Source organism: Saccopteryx bilineata, chromosome 4 (genome assembly GCF_036850765.1).
Source record: "Saccopteryx bilineata isolate mSacBil1 chromosome 4, mSacBil1_pri_phased_curated, whole genome shotgun sequence".
In the NCBI taxonomy this organism is placed as follows: Eukaryota; Metazoa; Chordata; class Mammalia; order Chiroptera; family Emballonuridae; genus Saccopteryx; species Saccopteryx bilineata.
In genome coordinates, this window is record NC_089493.1 from 90,998,592 (window position 1) to 91,021,704 (window position 23,113).

A 23,113-nucleotide genomic window follows, 5' to 3' on the forward strand; every position below is an offset into this window, starting at 1 on the left:
CCAAAATTAAGTGAAGGCAAAAATAAATGAATGGGACTGTATCAAACTAAAAAGCTTCTGCACAGCAAAAGAAACTGACAACAAAACAAAGAGGCAGGCCCTGGTCAGTTGGCTCAGTGGTAGAGCGTCGGCCTGGCGTGCAGGAGTCTTGGGTTCGATTCCCAGCCAGGGCACACAGGAGAAGCGCCCATCTGCTTCTCCACCCCTCCCCCTCTCCTTCCTCTCGGTCTCTCTCTTCCCCTTCCGCAGCCAAGGCTCCACTGGAGCAAAATTTCCCCGGGCGCTGAGGATGGCTCTGTGGCCTCTGCCTCAAGTGCTAGAATGGCTCTGATTGTGGCAGAGCGACACCCCCAGATAGGCAGAGCATCGCCCCCTGGTGGGCATGCCGGGCGGATCCCGGTCGGGCGCATGCGGGAGTCTGTCTGACTGCCTCCCCATGTCCAGCTTCAGAAAAATACAAGAAAACAAACAAACAAAACAAAACAAAAAACCAAAGAGGCAGCCAACCAAATAGGAGATGATATTTACAAACAACAGCTCTAATAAAGGGTTAATATCCAAAATACATAAAGAATTCACCAAGCTCAAAATCAAATAAGCAAACACTCCAATTAAAAAGTGGAGAAAGGACCTGAACAGACACTTTTCCAAGAAGACATACAAATGACAAATAGATATATGAAAACATGCTCATCTTCACTAGCTACTAGAGAAATAAAAATCAGAACTACAATGAGATACCACCTCACACCTGTTAGATTGGCTGTTATCAACAAGACAGGTAATAACAAGTGTTGGAGAAACTGTAGAGAAAAAGGAACTCTTGTTGATGGTGGAAATGTAAACTGGTACAGCCATTACAGAAGACAGTAATGTGGTTCCTCAACAAATTAAGTATACAACTACTATATGACCCAGCAATCCCTCTAGTGGATATCTACCAAAAAAAACCCAAAACTCAAAAACACTGGAACACAAAGGCACACTTTTATCTATAGACATAGATAAAAGTGAGGTGGTTACTAGGGGGAAAGGGGAGAAGAAGAAAGGAAAGAGGAGTAAAGAGGGACAGATATATGATGACAGGAAATGATCTGATTTTGGATCATGGGCACATAACACAATCAACAATTTAAATGCTATAGAAATGTTTACGTGAAACCTGTGTACTCTTATTGATCAATGTCAATCCATCAAATTTAATTTTCTAAATAAAAAATAAAACATTAAAAAACACATGCTCTAGAATGTTCATAGAAGCTTTATTCATAATAGTCAAAATTGAAAAGTTCAAATGCCTATTCATAGAATGAATAAACCGCAATATATTTATACATGATACTATACAATAGCATGAACAAACTACAACATGCAACAAATATGAACTGCACAGACATAATGTTTAATCAAAGAAGCCAAACACAAAAAACCTACATGTATTATTTATTCCATTTATTTGAAGTTCAAAAACAGGCCAAAAGAATTTATGGATCAGGATTACAGATGTGGTTGCTGTGGTGATACAGTGGCTGGAAGAGGGCACACATGCATGGGACGTCAGTAGTGCTGGTGATCTTCCAATTCTTGATCTCTTGCTGGCTTTTGTGTGTTTAGTGTGTGAAAAGTAACAGCTGTACACATGACTTATGTATTTTTCTGTATGTAAATTATACTGCAATAGTTTATCAAAAAGGAAATAAACACAAAATGAGATACCACTACACACCCATTTAAAAACCTAAAATTAAAAGGAGTGACATGTATAGCAACTTAAAATATCATTTACAGTTAGTCCAAACGTACATTAGTACAATGTATATTTTTGGGAAAGTGTTTGGCAATATCTATTAAAGCTGAATATATACATAACCCAACAATTCCATCTGACTATATAACAGAAATGTGTACAAGAAATGTTCAAAGAAATATTATCCCAACCCTAAAACAACTCAAATGTCTTCCAGTGCTGCCAGAGCCAACTAAGATCAGTTATAGCCCGGAATTGCAAGGAAGTTAACCTCCCTGTGGCATCCCTCCGTCAAGGGGGAACAAGAGCCAGTAGATAAATACTCCAGTCCTGCTCTACCACCCTTCAGACAGTTCTGGGAAGTATTATATATCCAATTTGAATAACAAACCCTTATATGGGCTTTTCCTCCTTACCTGTCTCACTCTTCTCACTTCCTCACACCTGTTTCCTGGAATCATTTCCCAGATAAACTACTGATCTCTCAGGGGGAGACCAAACTTCTACAATAAAATACTATTCTATGTACATATAAGTCAAAAACAGGCAAATCCTATTAATGGTGATAGAAGTCAGAGTAGAAGTGACCAGTGGGGTAATTATTAAAGGAGGTTTGGGGAGTTCTGGTCATGTTCCCTATCCTGAGCAGGTTGGTATTTATTTTTATTTTATTTTATTTTTATTTTTTAGAGAGGAGAGAGAGAGAGGAGAGAGACAGAGAGAGAGAAGGGGGGAGGAGCTGGAAGCATCAACTCCCATATGTGCCTTGACCAGGCAAGCCCAGGGTTTATAACCGGCGACCTCAGTATTTCCAGGTCGACACTTTATCCACTGCGCCACCACAGGTCAGGCGCAGGTTGGTATTTAAATAGCCATGTTCACTTTGTAAATCTTCCAAAGCTGTATGCTTAAAGTATATGCATTTTATTATACATATACTAAAATTTTAAAAATTAAAGAATGCAGGAATTGAGAGATAAGATAGCTGCTCACTAAGGAGAGACTGGGCTTTTAAGGGAAACTGGACTTAAATATATTGAAAGACAGGTGAATTGCAATGGGCAAATCCACCTGTTCTGGATAATGCCCTTTCTCTCTCACCCTTGACATCAGACACAGATTACTAAGGGATTTGTTGGAGGCTGACATTGGGAAAGAAATGTGAAGTCACATTACACTGAAATCAAGGCCATTGAAATTGACCTGTAAGAATGTACTCTCTTGGTCCTGGCCAGTGGCTCAGTGAATAGAGCATTGGCCTGGCATATAGATGCCCCAGGTTTGATTCCAGTTAAGGAACACAAGAGAAGCGACCATCTGCTTCTCTCCCCCCATTCTCTCCCCCTTCTCTCCCTCTTCCCCTCTCATAGCCAGTAGCTTGATTGATCATCAGACAAAGCAGTGAGGATAGCTCAGTTGATCTGAGCATCAGCCCCAGAGGTTGCCGGGTTGGATCCGGATCAGGGTGCATGCGAAGTCTATCTCCCCTCATCTTACTTTAAAAAAAACACCAAATAAACAAAAACACCTTGAAACAGGCACAAGGCATTACAACATTCCTCCCGGTTTGAGTCAGCGTTTCCTCAGCCTTGCTTGGCATTCCTGCTGCCTATTTCCAAGACTGCCTCGGCCAGAGCTAACCTTCCCCCACTTCTGCCTTTCCCTTTCCCATTCATTCAACATATATTTATGTTTCAGACACTATATTAACACTTGGGGATATGTTGGTGAACAGTAATAAATAAGGTTCCTGCTTATTTGGGTTCTACGCTAATAAGAAACATATCAAATAGTTATACAAATTGATGCGTATGACTGTAATTAGTGCTACAGAGATTTCTGAGTTCTTTTCCTGGAGGAAGCAACATGAGCTCAACTCTAGGGATGAACAGAAGTTAACCAGGCCTGACCTGTGGTGGCACAGTGGATGGGGCATCAACCTGGGATACTGAGGTCCCAGGTTTGAAACCTAGGCTTGCTAGGTCAAGCACATACGAGAAGTACCTACGAATTAATGCCGTCTGCTTCCCTTTCTTTTTCTCTCTTCTCTCTCTTAAATCAATAAATAAGCCTGACCAGGTGGTGGTGCAGTGGATAGAGCGTTGGACTGGGATGTGGAGGACCCAGGTTCGAGATCCCGAGGTCGCCAGCTTGAGCGCGGGCACATCTGGTTTGAGCAAGGCTCACCAGCTTGAGCACAAGGTCGCTGGCTCAAGAAAGGGGTTACTCAGTCTGCTGTAGCCCCCCCACCCCCCGTCAAGGCACATATGAGAAAGCAATCAATGAACAACTAAGGAGCAGCAACAAAGAATTGATGTTTCTCATCTCTCTCCCTTCCTGCCTGTCCCTATCTGTCCCTCTCTCTGACTCTGTCACACACACACACACATCAATAAATAAAACCTTAAAAGAAAAAAAGTTAACCAGGACATCAAATGGGCAAAGGTTGAGGGGGAGAGAACAGAGTTAAAATAGACAAAGGAAAGTCCAATCTGGTTGGAGTAGGGAAAATGAGGGCGCCTATGTTAGAGAGGCTGGATAGATAGACAAGGGGAACCATTTATGGCCGTGTAAACTGTGTTAAAGAGTTTTGTCATTACCCTAAGGGCAAGTAAAACCAGGAGGGTTTTAGGTCAATGCCATGATTATATGTATTTTGAAAAGACCAGTATGAATGATAAGTGACTAGAAAAGGATCACAGTGGATGTGGGAATACACTATTGCAGAAAGCCAGGAGCAAGATGATGACAGCTTTGATTGGGATGGTGGCAGTCAAGATGGAGAAAAATAATAGTTGAGAACAGATATTTAGGAAGCACAAGAACTTTTAACTGTACCTATAAAATGTAGTACGTCATCTTTATTTCTGATATGAGTAAATATATTCAGGTTTATAACAACTAGATACAGGAGAATGCATTTTGTTAAGCTTGGTTGTTAATCTTACTTCATTAGCATATTTTTTCTTAGAAAAAGAAGCGTGGCACATTGTAATTGGATCGTGCATACGATATTCTGAAGCTGCCAAGTACAAAAGTACTCAATCAACAAAACTGTGCCTGCCCTGTAGTGGCGCAGTGGATCAAGTATTACCTGAGCCTGACCAGGCAGTAGCGCAGTGGTTAGAGCGTCGAACTGGGATGTGGAGGACCCAGGTTTGAGACCCCGAGGTCGCCAGCTTGAGCACAGGCTCATCTGGTTTGAACAAAGCTCACCAGCTTGGACCCAAAGTCACTGGCTTGAGCAAGGGGTTACTTGGTCTGCTGAAGGCCCATGGTCAAGGCACATATGAGAAAACAATCAATGAACAACTAAGGTGTCGCAATAAAAAACTGATTATTGATGCTTCTCATCACTCTCCGTTCCTGTCTGTCCCTGTCTTTCTCTGTCTGTCCCTCTCTGACTCTCCGTCTCTGTAAAAAAAAGCATTGACCTGAAACACTGATGTGGCTGGTTTGAAACCCTGGGCTTGCCTGGTCAAGGCACACGTGGGAGTTGATGCTTCCTGCTCCTTCCCCTACCCTTTCTTTCTCTCCTCTCATACTCTAAAATGGAAAAAAAAAAAAAAAACAGAACTAAAAACTGCCATCAACTTGCAAAAAGGGTGGTGGGGGACATGGCTATGAAACCACCAGTGAAGAAAAAACACCCAAATGGCATGGAAAGGAAGGCAAAATGAAAAATGAGCACATACAGAGGGCAGGCAAGAGGCTGCCATCTTGGAAAATAAAATTAGGATTCCTCAGATACACCAAAGTATAATGCCTTCCAAGGTGTCTAGGGAAAATGAACTTTTGAGTCATTTACATGAAGATTGCAGACTCCTTGGCAAAGTAAGAGACTGCTTGTTGGGGGAGAGAATATTTTGAAGGAAAGATGTATATTCTTATACTCAAGTGAGTGTTTAAGAGGACAAGTCAGCATAAACTTCAGGAGTGCTGCCATGTGCCTGATCTACAGGTAAGGGGAAGATAGTAGGGCCCAGGGTATGTACCCAGATACTTGCTGGGCCCTACCAGGAGACTGGATCAGTACTGCACACGCAGGTAAGAGGGAATAAAAACACTAACAGCAATCACCTAGTCCTAGGCCATCTCCAGAGGATACTGCTACTTGCCCTGGGGGAAGATTCTACCAAGGGCCGCTTCTCCCTCTGCCCAAGGCAGAGAAACAGCTAGAAAATCACTGAGGGTCAATCCAGAATGGGCAAGCAAGGACAGGGCAAACCACAGCATTTCCAGTGGTTATGTAGTCAACTTTCTGGCAACTAAACCCCAGTGGCTTCTAAGGGGACCTTGCGAAAGACCTAGGGGCTGCTACAGAACAGAGCTGGGAGCTGTGAAGTTGTGGGAAAGGCGGTTTAGTGGGATGAGGAAAATAACAAAAAGTAGTAACACAGTTTCAAGTAGGAAGAGAAATACTGTGGGTGAGATTGAGCTAGCAGCTGGCTCTATTTAGCAGACCACCTGGCCCCACTACAGGCCCTCTGGTTGGGGCCATTTTCCCCAACAGGGTTGAGAGGCTTTGAAGTATCTCATTTCTCCCTGGAGTACAAATCCAAAACAGCCGCCCCCCCCCCCGGGCCCCAAAAGGCATATCAGACCTTATGATCTATAGGAAGACTTTGAAGTCTGCCTGTGAATAACTAAAGCTGTTAACCCAAGTCCCAGCTAGCTGGAAATGGGTGTGAGTTATTGAATAGATATTCAGGCTTACCTTTTTTTCTCCCACTTGTTCCAAATTCATACCAGAAATTCATTATTGTGGCTGTGTTGGTCTGCAAAGGTGACTCAGATCTGTGTCACTGTAACCCTTTCACATTAATCCTTTTGATATCTAGACCAGTATTTTTTAGGACATTCTTGCAATGATAGGTGCTTCTAATGGGCCACACAGGCATTAAGTTACAAGCCAAACTTGTGTCATTAGAGTATTGTCCTAATAAAAAGTGATTTTCACAAGATATTTGGAAAGCTTATATTTAGAAAAAATGGTTTAAAATGGGAGTTCTGGCCTGACCTGAGATGGCACACTGGATCAAGCACCAACCTGAGGTTGTAGTTCAAAGCCCTGGGCTCACTCAGTCAAGGTACATGAGAAGTATGAGTTGATGTTTCTGACCCTCCCCCCACTTCTCTCTCAAATTAATAAAATTAAAAAAAGGGGGGGGAGTTCTGTGTGCCTCAGGAAGAGCTAAGGAAAATGAGTGGAAGAGACTTATACTCTGCATTTTTTGCTAATTTCTAAAACCCAACCATGTTTCATGAAACAGCATTTCAGCTCTTAGCCAGGCAATGAAACACTCTAGCACAGAATGAAGAGGAAAATGGTGATAATATTTTTAAGTTTAATAGAGGTGCTATGGTCTTACTGCTACTTTCTAGGATTCAGGATATGGGTTCAAAGGCACCATCTCCTAAGGTCTAAAAATCCATGGATGATAAATCAGATCTTAAGTTGAAAAGTTGGGACTGGTGGTGGCACAGTGGATAGAGTTGACTTGGGATGCTAAGGTCCCAGGTTCTGAAACCCCTGAGGTCACGCCTTGAGCGTGGTGGGATTATAGCCATGATCCCATGGTTGCTGCTTAGCTAGAGCCCACAGGTCAAGGCGAATCAAGTCACGTATGAGAAGCAATGAACAAGCTGACATTTCACATCTCTACTGTCTCTGTCATTCTCTTGCTTAAAAAACAAACCAGTAGTGGGCCGAGTTTGGGCTTAAAACATGCTTTCCTAAAACCCAAGAGTAAGAATTCTGTCTCTCCTTCAACACTAGCTTTTCTCTCATCTTTACCCATACGTCTTCCTAGGTGCTTTCTAAGCTTTGGCCATTAATTTCAATGCAAATACACTCAGCCTTTTGCCAGATGTTGATTTTAAAATCATACCACCCTCCTTTCCCCTTACTGCAAGCATTTGTCTTAACCCACTGAACATATTACATGGGCATTCTTTAATTAACTCCCTTGTTAATAGTCACCCAGAGACAAACTCTGGAAGCTATCTTTCCCTAATCTTTCCCTTCTACCTTCTTTATCAAAGAAAGGGTACATTTTGCATCTTGGTGCTATGGATCCCCATGTTGGTGGCAAACTAATGATGCCAGAGTCCAAATGACTAAGATTTAATGTCTAGAGTACACATCTGGAAAACAAGATTTCAAAGTTTCTTGGTAACTTTAATGCACAATCAAGGTTGAGAACCACTTGACATCTAATTTAATAAAATACTAATAATCATTTTTCTCTTTTTTTAGTGAGAGGCATCAACTCAGTTGTGTTACTTTAGTTGTTCTTGATTGCTTCCTTGTGTGTGCCTTGACTGGGAAACTCAAGCTGAGCCAGTGACCCATTGCTCAAGCCAGCAATCTTTGGGGTCAAGCCAGTGGCCATGGGATCATGTTGATGAATCCGCTCAAGCTGGCAACCTCCTCAGGGTTTCAAACCAGGGCCCTCAGCGTCCCAGTTCCATGCCCTATCCACTGCATCACCACTCATACAATTATCATTCTAATTGTAACTTTTTTTAGTTCCTGAAAGCCCTAGAAGTGTTACTTTTGCACAAATTCCTGTCTGACCTTCAGAGCATCTTATTTCCCTCACACTTTTATTCCTGGACTTAAAAAAAAAAAAAATTCTGGCATGCTCGGCCTGGGACAGAGAGCACCGTGTTTTCTTATTCTAGTTCATCTTGGGCTGCAATCCTATTGACTACCTTACCTTCTTTTTTGGCATTCACCCATTATACTCTTCTTCCTATTATGTTTTGTACTTCTAATTTAAGCAGTAGAGGAAGTGTCCAACCCTACTTCACAACAGAACTTAAACATTCTCTAAACAGGTCCTGCTTTTCATAACCAGTGTTAAAAAAAATTTTTTTTATTAACCTTACTCATATACCCACATACTGTTCTCAGGCCTTCTTGATTTACTTAACTTCATTAGGATTAATTTGACAAAAACCAAAACTTGTAATTTTCCAACACCCCTAATTTAGCTCCTCTGAACATTTGGACTTCTTTCATTTCAATCAGGAATAAAACTATATCCAGCCTTTTCTCTACAATTGACCAAATTTGTAATTTATGCCAAACCTAAACATTAAAAGTTGGTAGTCAAATAAATACAATATAAATGATAACTGTTCTCTGTGAGGTACAGTATTGGTCAAGTGAGATACTTTTATTAAACTTATTTAGTAGACCATACTCTGCATATTACATGTAACGCATATACTGGTCACTCTCATTTGTCATAGATGTGTTCTACTGTTAACTGGTTTTCTTGAGTTAACAGCGTGCTTTTTCTTCAATCCCTCCAAATTCAACTGAATTTTCAATTTTCTTGGTCGAGGTGACTTGAACTAGGATCCAGAAATTCAAACCCCATTTGATACTGGCGTAGTGCAGCCATCTTCAACCAGTATACAGCAAGAAGCACACTGGTGTGCCACAAAAATTTTAAAACATGCAATACCTAACTGTATCAGGCGCATTAAGCTCTTTTCCCTTGGATTGTCAAATAAAAAAACAACAACAGCCAAACACAATAGCTATCTGGTATGAATGAATCAATTTTATACCTAATTTTTTTTAAAGATTGGCAAAAAATTGTATTTATGGTGTGTTGCAGAATTTTAGTAGTTTGTGTGCCATGAGATGAAAGATGAAAATCACTGGTGTAGTTTAATTTTCCTCATATTAAACAGTAAGGTCAAGCGTCAGTAGAAATGTTGATGTGGCTAAGTCCTTCATTTCCCCAGGACCGTCAATAATGGTGCTTCCTGGTTCTCTCCTGAAAATGAGTGTATCATAGGCCAGCCACATATTCTCAGAACAATGTACATCTTTCAACCAATCTCAATAAATACAGCTATTTCCTATTTCCCCAAGGATTTCTATAGTGCAGCACATCATCTCATCTATATTACCTAAATACTAGTATGTGTACAGTTTGTCATGTTCTTTTACTTTCCCTGTTATACTTTTAGGCGTGGCTGTTAAATTGTCCAATATATTCCTTTGACATTTTATGGTTACTATATGGCTCTACTCCTTCCATTGTATTCTTAATCCTCATCTTCAAGTTTATTCTCTTCCAATTACTATAATTTTATTCTTCCTGTTTGCATTATTTTTTTTGGCTGTTGCACCTGGTTTCATATCTAAGGGGCCGACGGACAATAAGTTTATCTTTGCAAGCTTCAGGGGTCGGGGTAACATCTAAACTGAAATCTACTGGTAATCCTCTTTTCAACTATGAAAACATTTAATTCATAGTAGCCTAAGATCTATAGTGTAAAATGATTCTTCCCCATCAAGACAACCAAGTCACATCTTGGTATTTTATCAATAACGTGTGTGTGTGTGTGTGTGGCTTAAGAGTATGTGATAATTTCTCTATTAAAAAGCTTTTCCTCCATTTCTTTCAATATGTGATTTCAGGTGGAATTAAAAGTGGATACTTTCTTGCCTAGACTAATTGGCCTGGCACCATTTATTTATTTATCTATCTGTCTTTCTATCTCTTTATTTAAAGTGAGAGGTGGGGGAAAGAGACAGACTCCCATATGTGCCCTGACCAGGATCCACCTGGCAACCCCCACCTGAGGCTGATGCTGGAATCGACCAAGCCATCCTCACTCAGCACTCGGGGCTGATGCTCAAACCAATCAAGCCACTGGTTGTGAGATGGGAAAAGAGAGAAAAGGGGGAAAGAGAAGAGAAGCAGATGGTTGCTTCTCATGTGTGCCCAGTCCGGAAACTGAACCCGGGACTTCTGCATGTCGGGCCTATCCTTTTATTTTTGGTCTGGTATCTTTTAAATACTGATGGCTAACATTCTAACATTCTAGTGTTAAATAGGTTTTACAAGCACTTTAAGGGCTCTGACCCTTTCTAAGTATCCAGTTTATTTTGTCATGAGTTATGTGCCAGAAGTGAGTTTGTGTAGCATATGAAATCACACGATTAGAAAACAAGTGGGCAGTATTTTTGACCAAATTAACACACAAAAGCTACATTTATACTGTGAACTGCAGATCCAAGGGCAGTCCATAGTTCAGCCTCTTTGAATTCTGCTCTGTCACCTGTTACATAAAATGACTTATGAAATCCCTATAAATAGGACATGACTTTCCATAGTATGTTGGATAGAAATGTCTTTGCTATGCTACCTGTTATAAAACAGTCATTTTCCAGGAAATCCATATTTTTTTGTCCTGCTCTGCAGGAATAAACCAAAGTATAAAATAAATAAATTTGGCCTTTCCGAACTGGTAAATATCACAAATCTGGAAGCTGTTTAATAAATCCATCATTAAGAAGTTTGAACATTAACTTGTAACAACATATACCCCAAATCATTGCAATTAATTGGTGTGGGGCACAAAAATTAGTTCCTATATAGATTGAACTAATTGAAATAAATACAAATGTATAACCCACACTATATTCTCAGCTACCTGGAAAAGAACTTTCCTATTTTCACTAACACTAAAGCAAAATCTCAAACCCCAAAGGTAACTGGGGCTATAAATAGCAATTAAAAGGATAAAATGTAAGAAAGCAAGCTTTATTCTTCAGTTAGTTCAATTTCCCTAAAATCCTGACGTCTGAACCTCTTCTATTCAAGGGTGAAACAATTTAGCACACAACAAAAATTTCAAAAAAGGGCACCAATGGACCACAAAACATTAATGAAAAAAGGCTTAATGTATTTCCCAGTATTTTTCATTATGATATAAAAGTAATTTTGCAAAACTCTCCATTCCACATCAAAGTTATTTGTCTCCTTTATGCAACAGTCACCCCAAAGAAATTTGAGTCGTGTGTGTTGGTATGCTTGATAATGGTTCAAAGAAAAATGTATCTGGTACATTCTAGGGGTTTTGTGGAGACTGCTGTGAATCAAAGTATTTGAAATAAACAACTATAAAATACAAAAATAAAATAAAAAACAGGGGTTTTTTCCCCCTCCAAATTCCTGGTTTAATAAGGACATGTTTATTTTGAGAAAAAAAGGTCCCAAACATCAGGTTGTTCACAAAAATAACCCACAGTATCAACTTTAGAAAACAAATCTTAAAACTATTACACTAATTATTTTCTTAGAGGATGCATTTGACATGCTAACTCTCATTCACAAAAATACATTGTTACATTTGTGTTGAACAGCCCCACTTCGCATTCTTATGTGGGGTATATAACACACATACCTCTAACTCAAAGCTGCTCTCAGATGCTACTCAACTAATGAGGATTGCCTTTGCAGTAAGGGAAGCAACTACTGAACTCATATGAATGAAATAACTGTACTCCCTGCATAACAAGAGATTATTTTGGAGACAGTTGATAAAAACCATACATCCTTTTTATTGTTAAGTCATAAAGAGGTATCAAAATTAAAAGCAAAAATTACAGGGTAAGACTTAACATAACTACTAGGAGCATCAAAGGAAGTGAAAATGGGACTAGGCGCAGGGCAATATGAATTAATGAACATGGGAGGGGCAAGGATGGGGAGAACAGTGAGCATGTGCTGAAGGTACTAGGGGAGAGGATCTGGTGAAAATTTTGATCTTAGACAAGCGCCTAGGTAAAGAAATAATGGGACAAGATTTCTAAACCCCACTATGTGCTTAAGAGTCATCCTCGCCATTGGCGCTGTCTCTGTCATCCTCTCCTTCCTCAGCCTCTTTTTCATCATCCTTGATCAACTCCAGCTGTGAGAAACAGACACAAATAGGATGGAGTTAGAGGCACTCCATGTGTCCCTGATCCCCCCTCCACCACCTCTTTCTTTCCTTTCCCGTGGTTTTCACCTGGTCATCCCCCCGATCTTCATTATCATCATCATCCAGTAGGTCCCCCTCCTCAGCAGAGTCATCTGCACCCCCCTCAGACTCCATCTTCACATTAGTCTCATCTTTCTTCAGGGAGCTGCTGCTCTGCTCCTCTTCTGACTTATCATTCTTCATCTCTACTGGGGATGAGAAGGACAACTCTGTCTAGGGGCAAGTAATGTCCACAAGATGTAGACGATCCCCACTAGTAATTGTGGAACTGCAGCACAAGTCTAAATCCTCCCACACAAATGCCCTTCCCAGTTCAAACTCCCCAAGTTTCATATTCAGTTGTTTTTACGTCCCACTATTCCAACATGTACTTCAACTACCTTAGGTAACTAACTCTACTCGACACCCAAAAAGCAGCAGCTCCACTTACCTACAACTACTTGTTTGCTCTGTTCCTTTTCTATTTTTTCCAGGCTTTCCAGTAGAGAATCCACTTTTTGTTTTATCTGGGTCAATTCCTTCTTAATGGCCTGAAGGTCATCTCCTTTCACTTTTAATATAAACAAAACAAACCTTAGATGAGAATCTTATACCAGAGGCTCCCAGTTATCAAACACAATTCCACCAAACTATTTCCATTACACCAGTAGCCAATAGGAGACTCTTGGGGAGAAATGGCACCAGTATCAGATCACTTCAGTAATGGGGACTCTGAATCTTTTAGTTGGTAAAGGAATACTCAACAATCTAATGTGCTTAATTCCAGTACCAACAGCATCCTAAATTTTGCAGGCCCGCTTAAGACTGCAATTCCTTTATAAAGCCTTTTCTCTGCAGTTTTACTGACTCATATACTTCATAAATTTAATAGGTGCCTCAAATCCCTGAAGTCAAATAACTTTATTCAGGTGTTAAGGATAGAAGGCAATCTAGAGTTGATCGCTTAATCACTATCTTCTGTTTTATTCTTTTGATTACACAAGGGTACTTACACAAAAACTGAATATTATTAACTGCATTAATTTCACTATTTTAACAGAGAAGAAGTATCGCAAAGCTGAAATAATAATACATACACTTGCCCTGGCCGGTTGGCTCAGTGGTAGAGCGTCGGCCTGGCGTGCAAGGGACCAGGGTTCTATTCCGGCCAGGGCACATAGGAGAAGCGCCCATTTGCTTCTTCCCCCCTCCCTTCCTCTCTGTCTCTCTCTTCCCCTCCCGCAGCCAAGGCTCCATTGGAGCAAAGATGGCCCGGGCGCTGGGGATGGCTCCTTGGCCTCTGCCCCAGGTGCTGGACACCCAGGAGGGGCAGAGCATCGCCCCCTGGTGGGCAGAGCGTTGCCCCTGGTGGGCGTGCCGGATGGATCCCGGTTGGGCGCATGCGGGAGTCTGTCTGTCTCTCCCCGTTTCCAGCTTCAGAAAAATACAAAAAAATAATAATAATAATACATACACTTTGCAGACTTGGAAGAAGATCCTCGCTGCCCACTCTTAGAATTGAAGCCACTTTTGCCCCTTCGTGAAGTGTTTCCTGATACACGCTGGCGTTTTGAAGGCACTACGGCCCGAGCAATAGGAGGAGGAGGAGGAACACGGGCTGGGTAACTGTACATCCTATTGGATAAGATAAAAACAGAATTCCTTCACACCTAAATTAAGTCAGCAAGAACCAAACAGTTAATTTATAAAATAATAAATTATTGTTTCTCAATAATTTTTTCTTTTTGCTAATCTTATTAAAAAGACCAGTAAAATTTTCCTTCTTTGATACTTTTAATACCTCAGCTACTTTTCTTCAAGAAAATACTACACATACACAAATATATCAAAAAATGTGGTTGGCTGGCCTAAGCAGTGGACATAAAAGGTTCTTCTATACCAGGGGTAGTCAACCTTTTTATACCTACCGCCCATTTTTCTATCTGTTAGTAGTAAAATTTTCGAACTGCCCACAAGTTCCACAGATTTAATGGTAATTTATAAAGTACAGAAGTAACTTTGCTTTATAAAATTTATAAAGCAAAGTTACAGCAGGTTAAAGCATATAATAACAATTACTTACCAAGTACTTTATGTTGGATTTTTGCTAAGTTTGGGAGAATAAATCTTTATAAAACAACTTACTATAGTTAAACCTATCTTTTTATTTATACGCTGGTTGGTCTACTACCGCCCACCATGAAAGCTGGAACACCCACTAGTGGGCGATAGGGACCAGGTTGACTACCACTGTTCAATACTATGGTATGGTAGTATTAATAAAGCACTATTTTTTTTTATCGTGAATAGCCTTTATCTCAACCTTATTTTTTCATATATGTTACAATACATACAATTCATATAAACCAAAGAAAGTACTCACAAAAAGAGATTGTAATTAACCGAGTCTGTAAACATAGCTATTAATTTTAGATAGATTTCTGATCTTTGAGTTCCCAAAACATACAAAATCATTACTGCTAGTGATTATTATGTTGCCAGTGTTAACCACTTTTAGTCTATAAAAACAAACAGCCATTTCATATGTGTTAGCAGGTTATAAAATAAAACTACCAATTCCTTTTATTTCCTTTTTCACAGAGACAGAGAGAGTCAGAGAGAAGAACAGACACGGAGAGAGATGAGAAGCATCAATTCTTCACTGCAGCATCTTAGCTGTTCATTGATTGCTTTCTCATATGTGCCCTGACCGGAGTGCTACAGCAGAGTGAGTGATCCCTTGGCTCAAGCCACGATCTTGGGCTCAAGCCAGATGAGCTTGGGTCTTCCACGTCCCAGTACTACACTCTATCCATTGTGCCACCGCCTGGTCAGGCTACAACTACCAATTCTAACAACATTTAAACGTAAGCTCTCATCAGAGATCCAAAACAGTAAAGAATATTGTCTATCTTGTTCACTATTCACTGGTGCCTAAATCCATTACCCAGCAAATATTTAACTCTCAAAAAAATTACTGGTTACTGAACTGCAGCTTCCATTGATAAAAGTATCCCAGTGACTCCTAAAGATACTCCAAAGTGAAGGACTGGTATATTTGGTAAAGAGAAAGTTCAAATAGAACCCAAAACTCCTCACATGAACAACAGTTTTAAGAGTCTTTACATTCCATGTTATTTTTACAAAATTCTGTGGCAGCATAAGGAGATAAGACACACCAATACAGTAAGGGGGGAGGTGGAGACACCTTATTCTAGTTTTGCACCTTTCTAGCAGCTAACTAAACTCCAAGGTAGTTCATAAAAACAGATGAAACTGCTGCTCTACCCAACCTCAAAGATTTTAAGGAACAGATGTGATACATTTTCAAAAACTTTCAAATTTTGTATTTATATATACTATGATGTAGAATCTCCCTCTTATTTATATCTCATTGATGGTTGGTTAATCTTCTCTGAATTTACAACAGTGCCCAATCCTCCTGATAGTAAAAACACCAATTTTAAAAGATTTTACTTATTGATTTTACAGAGAAAGGAGAGAGAAAGATGGGGGGGAGCGAGAAGTATCAACTTATAGTTGCTCCACTTGTTGTTCACTGATTGCTTATGCCTTGAGCAGGCAAGCCCAGAGGTCCCAATCAACGACACCTCAGCACTCCAGGTCGATGCTTTATCCACTGTGCCACCACAGGTCAGGTGAAAACACTGATTTTACAGAGAATCTTAGATAATTCTTTCTTTTCCCCAACTCAAACTAAGACGTTTCCAACCTATTTTAACTGGGTCACATTTTATCTTTCCTAGAGTGGCTGTGAAGAAACATTTCCCTAAATTAAAAAAGCCATATATACTTGACCAAGCAAGTGAGTTAATGACTTAACTAATCTTCACGCAAACAATTTTGAGGCAATGACCAATCGAATCCACTTTTCCCCTTGAAACCAAGTAGTTGTTGATTTGCCATGGGCCAAAAAATTAATGTGGTAAATTAGTAAAGCCTTCATATTATGCCTATTTTTTTTTTTTCTTCTTTTTTCTGAAGCTGGAAACAGGGAGAGACAGTCAGACAGACTCCCGCATGCGCCCGACCGGGATCCACCCGGCACGCCCACCAGGGGCGGTGCTCTGCCCCCCAGGGGGTGATGCTCTGCCCATCCTGGGCGTCGCCATGTTGCGACCAGAGCCACTCTAGCGCCTGAGGCAGAGGCCACAGAGCCATGCCCAGCGCCCGGGCCATCTTTGCTCCAATGGAGCCTTGGCTGCGGGAGGGGAAGAGAGAGAGAGGAAAGCGCGGCGGAGGGGTGGAGAAGCAAATGGGCGCTTCTCCTATGTGCCCTGGCCGGGAATCGAACCCGGGTCCTCTGCACGCTAGGCCGACGCTCTACCACTGAGCCAACCGGCCAGGGCATTATGCCTATTTTTTTATTAAAGATTTTACTTATTCATTTTAGAGAGGAGGGAGAGCGAAGAGGGGGAGGAGCAGAAAGCATCAATCCCCATATTGTACCTTGACCAGGCAAGCCCAGGGTTTCGAACCAGCAACCTCAGCATTCCAGATTGATGCTTTATCTACTGCACCACCACAGGTCAGGCTATGTCTTGTTTTAAAGCTCCAATAAGAAATAATTTTTAAGTCTGAGCCCCAGAAAATAAGAAAATTTATAAGCCTGTCCCTCTGGGTCTATCACAGTGCCTCATGACAGAGCAAACTGTGGCTCGAAACCAGTGCCTAGCTTCTGCCTATAGGCTGGCTGCAGGCACAGAACTGGGATGCATAATATAATTAAAAAAAAGAATTTATGATAAAAAGCAGGAAGATCTGGGCACTTCTACAATGACTTCTCAGTAGATACTGTCCTAATATAATGATTCAGAAACTAAAGTATCAGGGTTCAGCAACTACTTTCCTTAACGCAAAATAATCATAGGTAAGTAAAAGTGAAGATGGTTAGCCGTATCATTGGGCACGAAACAACTAATGCCCCAGCCTATCAGATTTATAGATTTCTAAACTACCTCCCAACACACTCATTTTCACTAGTACCAGTCTCTAAACCAATGAGCTAGCCATTCCAGATTCCCTACACTTCACTGCACTGGATTTTCCTTTTGAATCAACTCTTTCAATCTGATTCAGGTAAATGGCCATAATAAAAGAGGTGTGAAGTGCTGCTCAAGCAAAAATAGGACTCTCGCCTGACCTGTGGTGGCCCAGTGGATAAAGCATCGACCTGGAAATGCTGAGGTCCTGGAAATGCTGAGGTCGCTGGTTCGAAACCCTGGGCTTGCCTGGTCAAGGCACATATGGGAGTTGATGCTTCCAGCTCCTCCCCCCCTTCTCTCTCTCTGTCTCTCCTCTCCTCTCTCTCTCTCTCTCTGTCTCTCCCTCTCCTCTTTAAAATGAATTTAAAAAATTTTTTTAAAAAATAGGACTCAAAAGAGAAAGATTCCCTCATAGAAGTTTAAGTTGACCTTGTCTTGAAAAATGTCAAAGTGAAACAACTTCAAGCGTATCAAAATTTGCACCATGGGAGTGCAGGAAGGAGATGGCAGACAGCAAGAAACTAAAACCTTGAAAAAATAACAACAGAAAACTTAACCTAACATGGTGAAGGAAACAGACATGAGTCCCGGAAGCACAGAGTCCCAAACAAGGGAACCCAAAAAGGCCCACACCAAGACACAGTTTAATTACTTTTTTAAAGATTTTATTCATTTTTGAGGAGGAGGAGAAAGAGGAAAAGGAGGGGGGAGGGGAGGGAGAAAGGGAAAGGGAGAGGGAGGGAGGGAGGGAGAGGGAGAGGGAGAGAGAAGGGGGGAGGAGCAGGAAGCATCAACTCCCATGTATGCCTTGATAAGGCAAGCCCAGGCCTTCCAACTGGCAACCTTGGTGTTCCAGGTTAACACTTGATCCACTGCGCCACCAGAGGTCAGACCACAGAACACATTATAATTAAAACACAAAAGGGCCCTGGCCGGTTGGCTCACTGGTAGAGAGTGGGCCTAGCGTGCAGAGGACCCGGGTTCGATTCCCGGCCAGGGCACACAGGAGAAGCGCCCATTTGCTTCTCCACCCCTCCGCCGCGCTTTCCTCTCTGTCTCTCTCTTCCCCTCCCGCAGCCAAGGCTCCATTGGAGCAAAGATGGCCCGGGCGCTGGGGATGGCTCTGTGGCCTCTGCCTCAGGCGCTAGAGTGGCTCTGGTCACAACATGGCGACGCCCAGGATGGGCAGAACATCGCCCCCCTGGTGGGCGTGCCGGGTGGATCCCGGTCGGGCGCATGCGGGAGTCTGTCTATCTCTCCCTGTTTCCAGCTTCAGAAAAATGGGGGGGGGACACACACACAAAAAAAAAACAAAAAAAAACCCCCACAAAAGGTTAAAGACAAGAGAATCTTAAAAGCAACGAGAAAAAAGTAGTTACCTATAAGTGAGCTTCCATAAACTGCTGATTTCTCAAAAGAAACTTTGCCGGCCAGAAGGGATTGGCAAGAAATATTCAAAGTGATGAAAAGCAAGGACCTACAACCAAGATTATTCTACCCAGCAAAGCTGTCATTTAGAATCAAAGGTCTTATAAAGAGCTTCCCAGATAAGATTCATCTAAAGGAGTTCATCAACAACAAAGCTATTATATGAAATATTAAATGGTCTTTAAGAATAAAAAATAAAGATAAAATATAAATAAAATGGCAATGAATACATGGCTATAAACAATTGGAAAGAATGTGAAGTACAGCATAAGAAAAAAGAAATATTCTATTGAATAATAACTATGTAGTGTTAGATGGGTATGTAACTTATCAGGATGATCACTTGGTAAGTTATGTGATGTCTAATCACTGGGTTGTACACCTGAAACAAGTACAACATTGTATGTCAACTGTAACTGAACAATAAAATACAACCAAATTGGGCCCTGGCCGGTTGGCTCAGTGGTAGAGCGTCGGCCTGGCGTGCGGGGGACCCGGGTTCGATTCCCGACCAGGGCACACAGGAGAAGTGCCCATCTGCTTCTCCACCCCTCCCCCTCTCCTTCCTCTCTGTCTCTCTCTTCCTCTCCCGCAGCCGAGGCTCCATTGGAGCAAAGATGGCCCGGGTGCTGGGGATGGCTCTTTGGCCTCTGCCCCAGGCGCTAGAGTGGCTCTGGTTGCAACAGAGTGACGCCCCGGAGGGGCAGAGCATCGCCCCTGGTGGGCGTGTCGGGCGCATGCGGGAGTCTGTCTGTCTCTTCCCGTTTCTAGCTTCAGAAAACAAACAAACAAACAAACAAAAAACAACCAAATTGGCCTGACCAGGAATGAAGCAGTGTAGAGAGCATCAACCTAGGTTTGTCAGCTTGAGCAGGTTCATGGACATGACCCCATGGTCGCTGCTTAAGCAAGGGATCACTGGCTCAGCTGAAGCCCTCCTGTGGTCAAGGCATATAAGAGAAAGCAATCAATGAACAACTAACATGCTGTAAGGAAGAGGTGATGCTTCTTCTTCTCTCTCCCCCTCCCTCCCTTCCTGTCTGTCTCTCTAAATAAGAAAATAATAATAATAACCTAATTGCCTGACTGGTGGACAGAGAACTGACAAGGGACACTGAGGACCCAGGTTCAAAACCTCAAGGTTGCCGCCTTGAAAACGCAGGCTCACCAGCTTGAGGGTGGGATCATCAGCAAGATCTCCAAGTGTCCTCTGACTTGAGTGAAGGGTAACTGGCTCAGCTTGAGTCCCCCCCCCAACCCACCCATTATACCACAGATGTTTCCTGTCTTAAAATTTTGGATAGATTAGAAATTACTTTAGCCCTGGCTAGGTATCTCTGACAGAGCATTGCCCTACACACCAAGGTTGCAGGTACAATCCCAGGTCAGGACACATAAAAGAATCAACCAATGAATACATAAATAAATGGAACAACCAATTGACATTTCTCTTTCCTTCTTTTCTCTCTCTAAAATCAATAAAGTAAAACAAAATTTAAATTATTGTCGGTATATTATCAAGTATATAATTCAAGAAACCAACTAGTTGTCAAATACTGTTGCCTACAAGCAATCTAGATTTCTTTCCTCTCTGTACAATACTGATTTATTAAATTCAATTTCAATATGCCTTTTCATTTCATTTATGCTTGCCTTTGATTTTCCCAGAAAAGGGATTGATTTTACGGGCTACTTGGTATTTGGACTTTAGTATATCTGAGAATCCTTGAAACTGCTAAAATTATGTGAATGTACCCATCTATAAAGTTAAAAACCACCAATCCAGAAATAAAAGGAATATCGCATTCAATTTGAGCTTATCAGGACTTGCTTCTTTCTGAGAAACGTTTTACATGTAGAGGTAAAGAGAAAAATGTATAAAAATCCATGCTAAAGATTCAAAAGATGATTTTAAGAAAGTGAAGATAAACTAAACTCTAAAGAACAAGATGGCAATAATATGTAACCTATGGAACATGAAAAACAAATGTGACAATTGCAAAAATTAATGAAGTTTCAGAGTCAAAAGAATGGGTTTTTTCAACATAGCTCCAGTAATTACTTAGTAATGTAGTTAAACCCCCCACTAATGACTGATTACTGCCAAAAACTGTAGCCACAAGGACTACATGGATAAAACAAAAATTCACTTAAAGGACACAAAAAAATTCATTTAAAGAGTTTAAAATAAATGCCCTGGCCTGAGAGCTCAGTTGGTTAGAGCAGTGGTCCCCAACCTTTTTTGGGCTACGGACTGGTTTAATGTCAGAAAATATTTTCAGACTGGCCTTTAGGGTGGGACGGATAAATGCATAAAATAAAATCATGTGACCGGCGTAAAAACTGTGGTATTTTTAAATATAATTGTCGAACTTATGAGACAAGCGTCGAAATTGAGTCTTAGACGAATGTAACAGAGGGAATCTGATCATTTTTCAAAAATAAAACATCGTTCAGACTTAAATATAAATAAAACAGAAATAATGTAAGTTATTTATTCTTTCTCTGCGGACCAGTACCAAATGGCCCACGGACCGGGGGTTGGGGACCACTGGGTTAGAGCACCATCCCAAAGCACAGAGGTTGCCAGTTTGAGTCCCAGTGAGGGCACATACAGGAACAGATTGTTGTTCCTGTCTCTCTCTCCAAAATTAATAAAACAGACATTTTTTAAAGGCTTTTTAAAAAGTTTAAATTAAAATAAAGCACTGAGTGAAGATCTACTATATCTGTTTTATAAATTTGGTTTCTGCCCATACACTATAACCTGTGACAATCGACATCAATGACAGGTTTCCCAACATATCATTCAGAGCAAACCTTCAGAACACACCTTATATATTCCATTATTCTAATTTTATAGAAAAGGACTTTCAAACTTTATCTTTGGCCTTGTATGAACTGAAGCTAAGCAATTATACTGCATGAGGAGAATATCAGCTAACGATACTCATAAACACCAAAATTTCTAGATACTTGTACTGGCCAAGAGTTTGCTTAAAGGCTTTAATCACTGTAAAAAAAAAAAGAAGACTGGATAAAGAAGATGTGGCACATATACACTATGGTATACTACTCAGCCATAAGAAATGATGACATTGGATCATTTACAACAAAATGGTGGGATCTTGGTAACATTATACAGAGTGAAATAAGTAAATCAGAAAAAAACAAAAATTTCTAGAAACTGTTCAAGTATCAACATCTTTGATAACTTGTATCTTTGAACATCATAAAAATTTATTAAAAATTGTTTTCTATTGATTTAAGAGAGGAAGAGGCGAGAAAAAGAGGAAGAAAGAGAGAACCATCCACTCATTGTTCCACTTAGTTGTAGTACATGCATTGACTACTTCTCGAAAGTGCTCTGACCAGATCTAGCAGGTAGCCTCAGAGCATTGGGGCAATGCTTTACCCAGTAAGCCACCCAGTCAGGGCCAAAATTCATTCTGAATATAAACAAAAACCTAATAAAAACCAAACACTTCATAGTTACTCTAATGTAATTTTAATATTTATTCTGTTAAATCACAAAGCTTTATTTTACAAATGAGTAGACTAATGACTCTGCCTTAATTATGTAAAAGAAAAATGTGTTAAAATGACTAACATGTTTAATTCATGTTTACATTAAAATGCAAATATAAAACTGTGTGTAAAGAAATGACACCAAAAAGCCCCATTTTCACAATATAGTTGGAACTCTTCCTTTTGTGTTTAAAAATAAATACAGCCTAACTTTGGTGGCACAGTGGATAAAGGGTTGACCCGGAATGCTGGAGTGACGGGTTCAAAACACCCGCTTGCCTGGTCAAGGCACATATGGGAGTTGATGCTTCCTACTCCTCTCCCCCCTTTCTAAAATGAATAAAAAATAAAAAATTTAAATTTAAATTTAAAATAAATAAGCTACCTAAATTTTTAGGTTCCCACTCCCCTAAATTAAGAGACAATTTCTAATGTTATATGCAGGCACTCCTTCACAAACATGCTATCTTGCTGTACCTGTGGAAGCCAAACTGAATACAATTGTTAAAGTTACACAAGTTTTGCTAATATAATTTATGGATGGGTTGTCCTGGCTGGATGGCTCACTTGGCTGGAGCACTGTCTTGCAATGCAGAGGTAACTGGTTCAGTCCTTGGCTGGGGCACAT

General features: G+C 40.8%; 1 protein-coding gene across 10 annotated transcripts in view; it reads right to left on the reverse strand.

Moving 5' to 3' along the window:
• Positions 1 to 12,102: 12,102 nt before the first annotated feature.
• HNRNPC (heterogeneous nuclear ribonucleoprotein C) overlaps positions 12,103 to 23,113 on the reverse strand; it is a 78,877-nt gene continuing 67,866 nt past the window's right edge. For 5 of the 10 annotated variants that reach the window (XM_066277359.1, XM_066277363.1, XM_066277355.1 and 2 more), the window contains 4 exons: positions 13,998 to 14,185; positions 12,975 to 13,094; positions 12,572 to 12,732; positions 12,103 to 12,472 (listed from right to left, as the gene is read on the reverse strand). In XM_066277359.1, coding sequence (XP_066133456.1) covers positions 12,389 to 12,472; positions 12,572 to 12,732; positions 12,975 to 13,094; positions 13,998 to 14,185 — 553 coding nt within the window. In that variant the 3' untranslated portion in view covers positions 12,103 to 12,388. The remainder of the gene's footprint in view (positions 12,473 to 12,571; positions 12,733 to 12,974; positions 13,095 to 13,997; positions 14,186 to 23,113) is intronic. The other 5 variants (XM_066277365.1, XM_066277362.1, XM_066277364.1 and 2 more) reach the window with 3 other exon arrangements.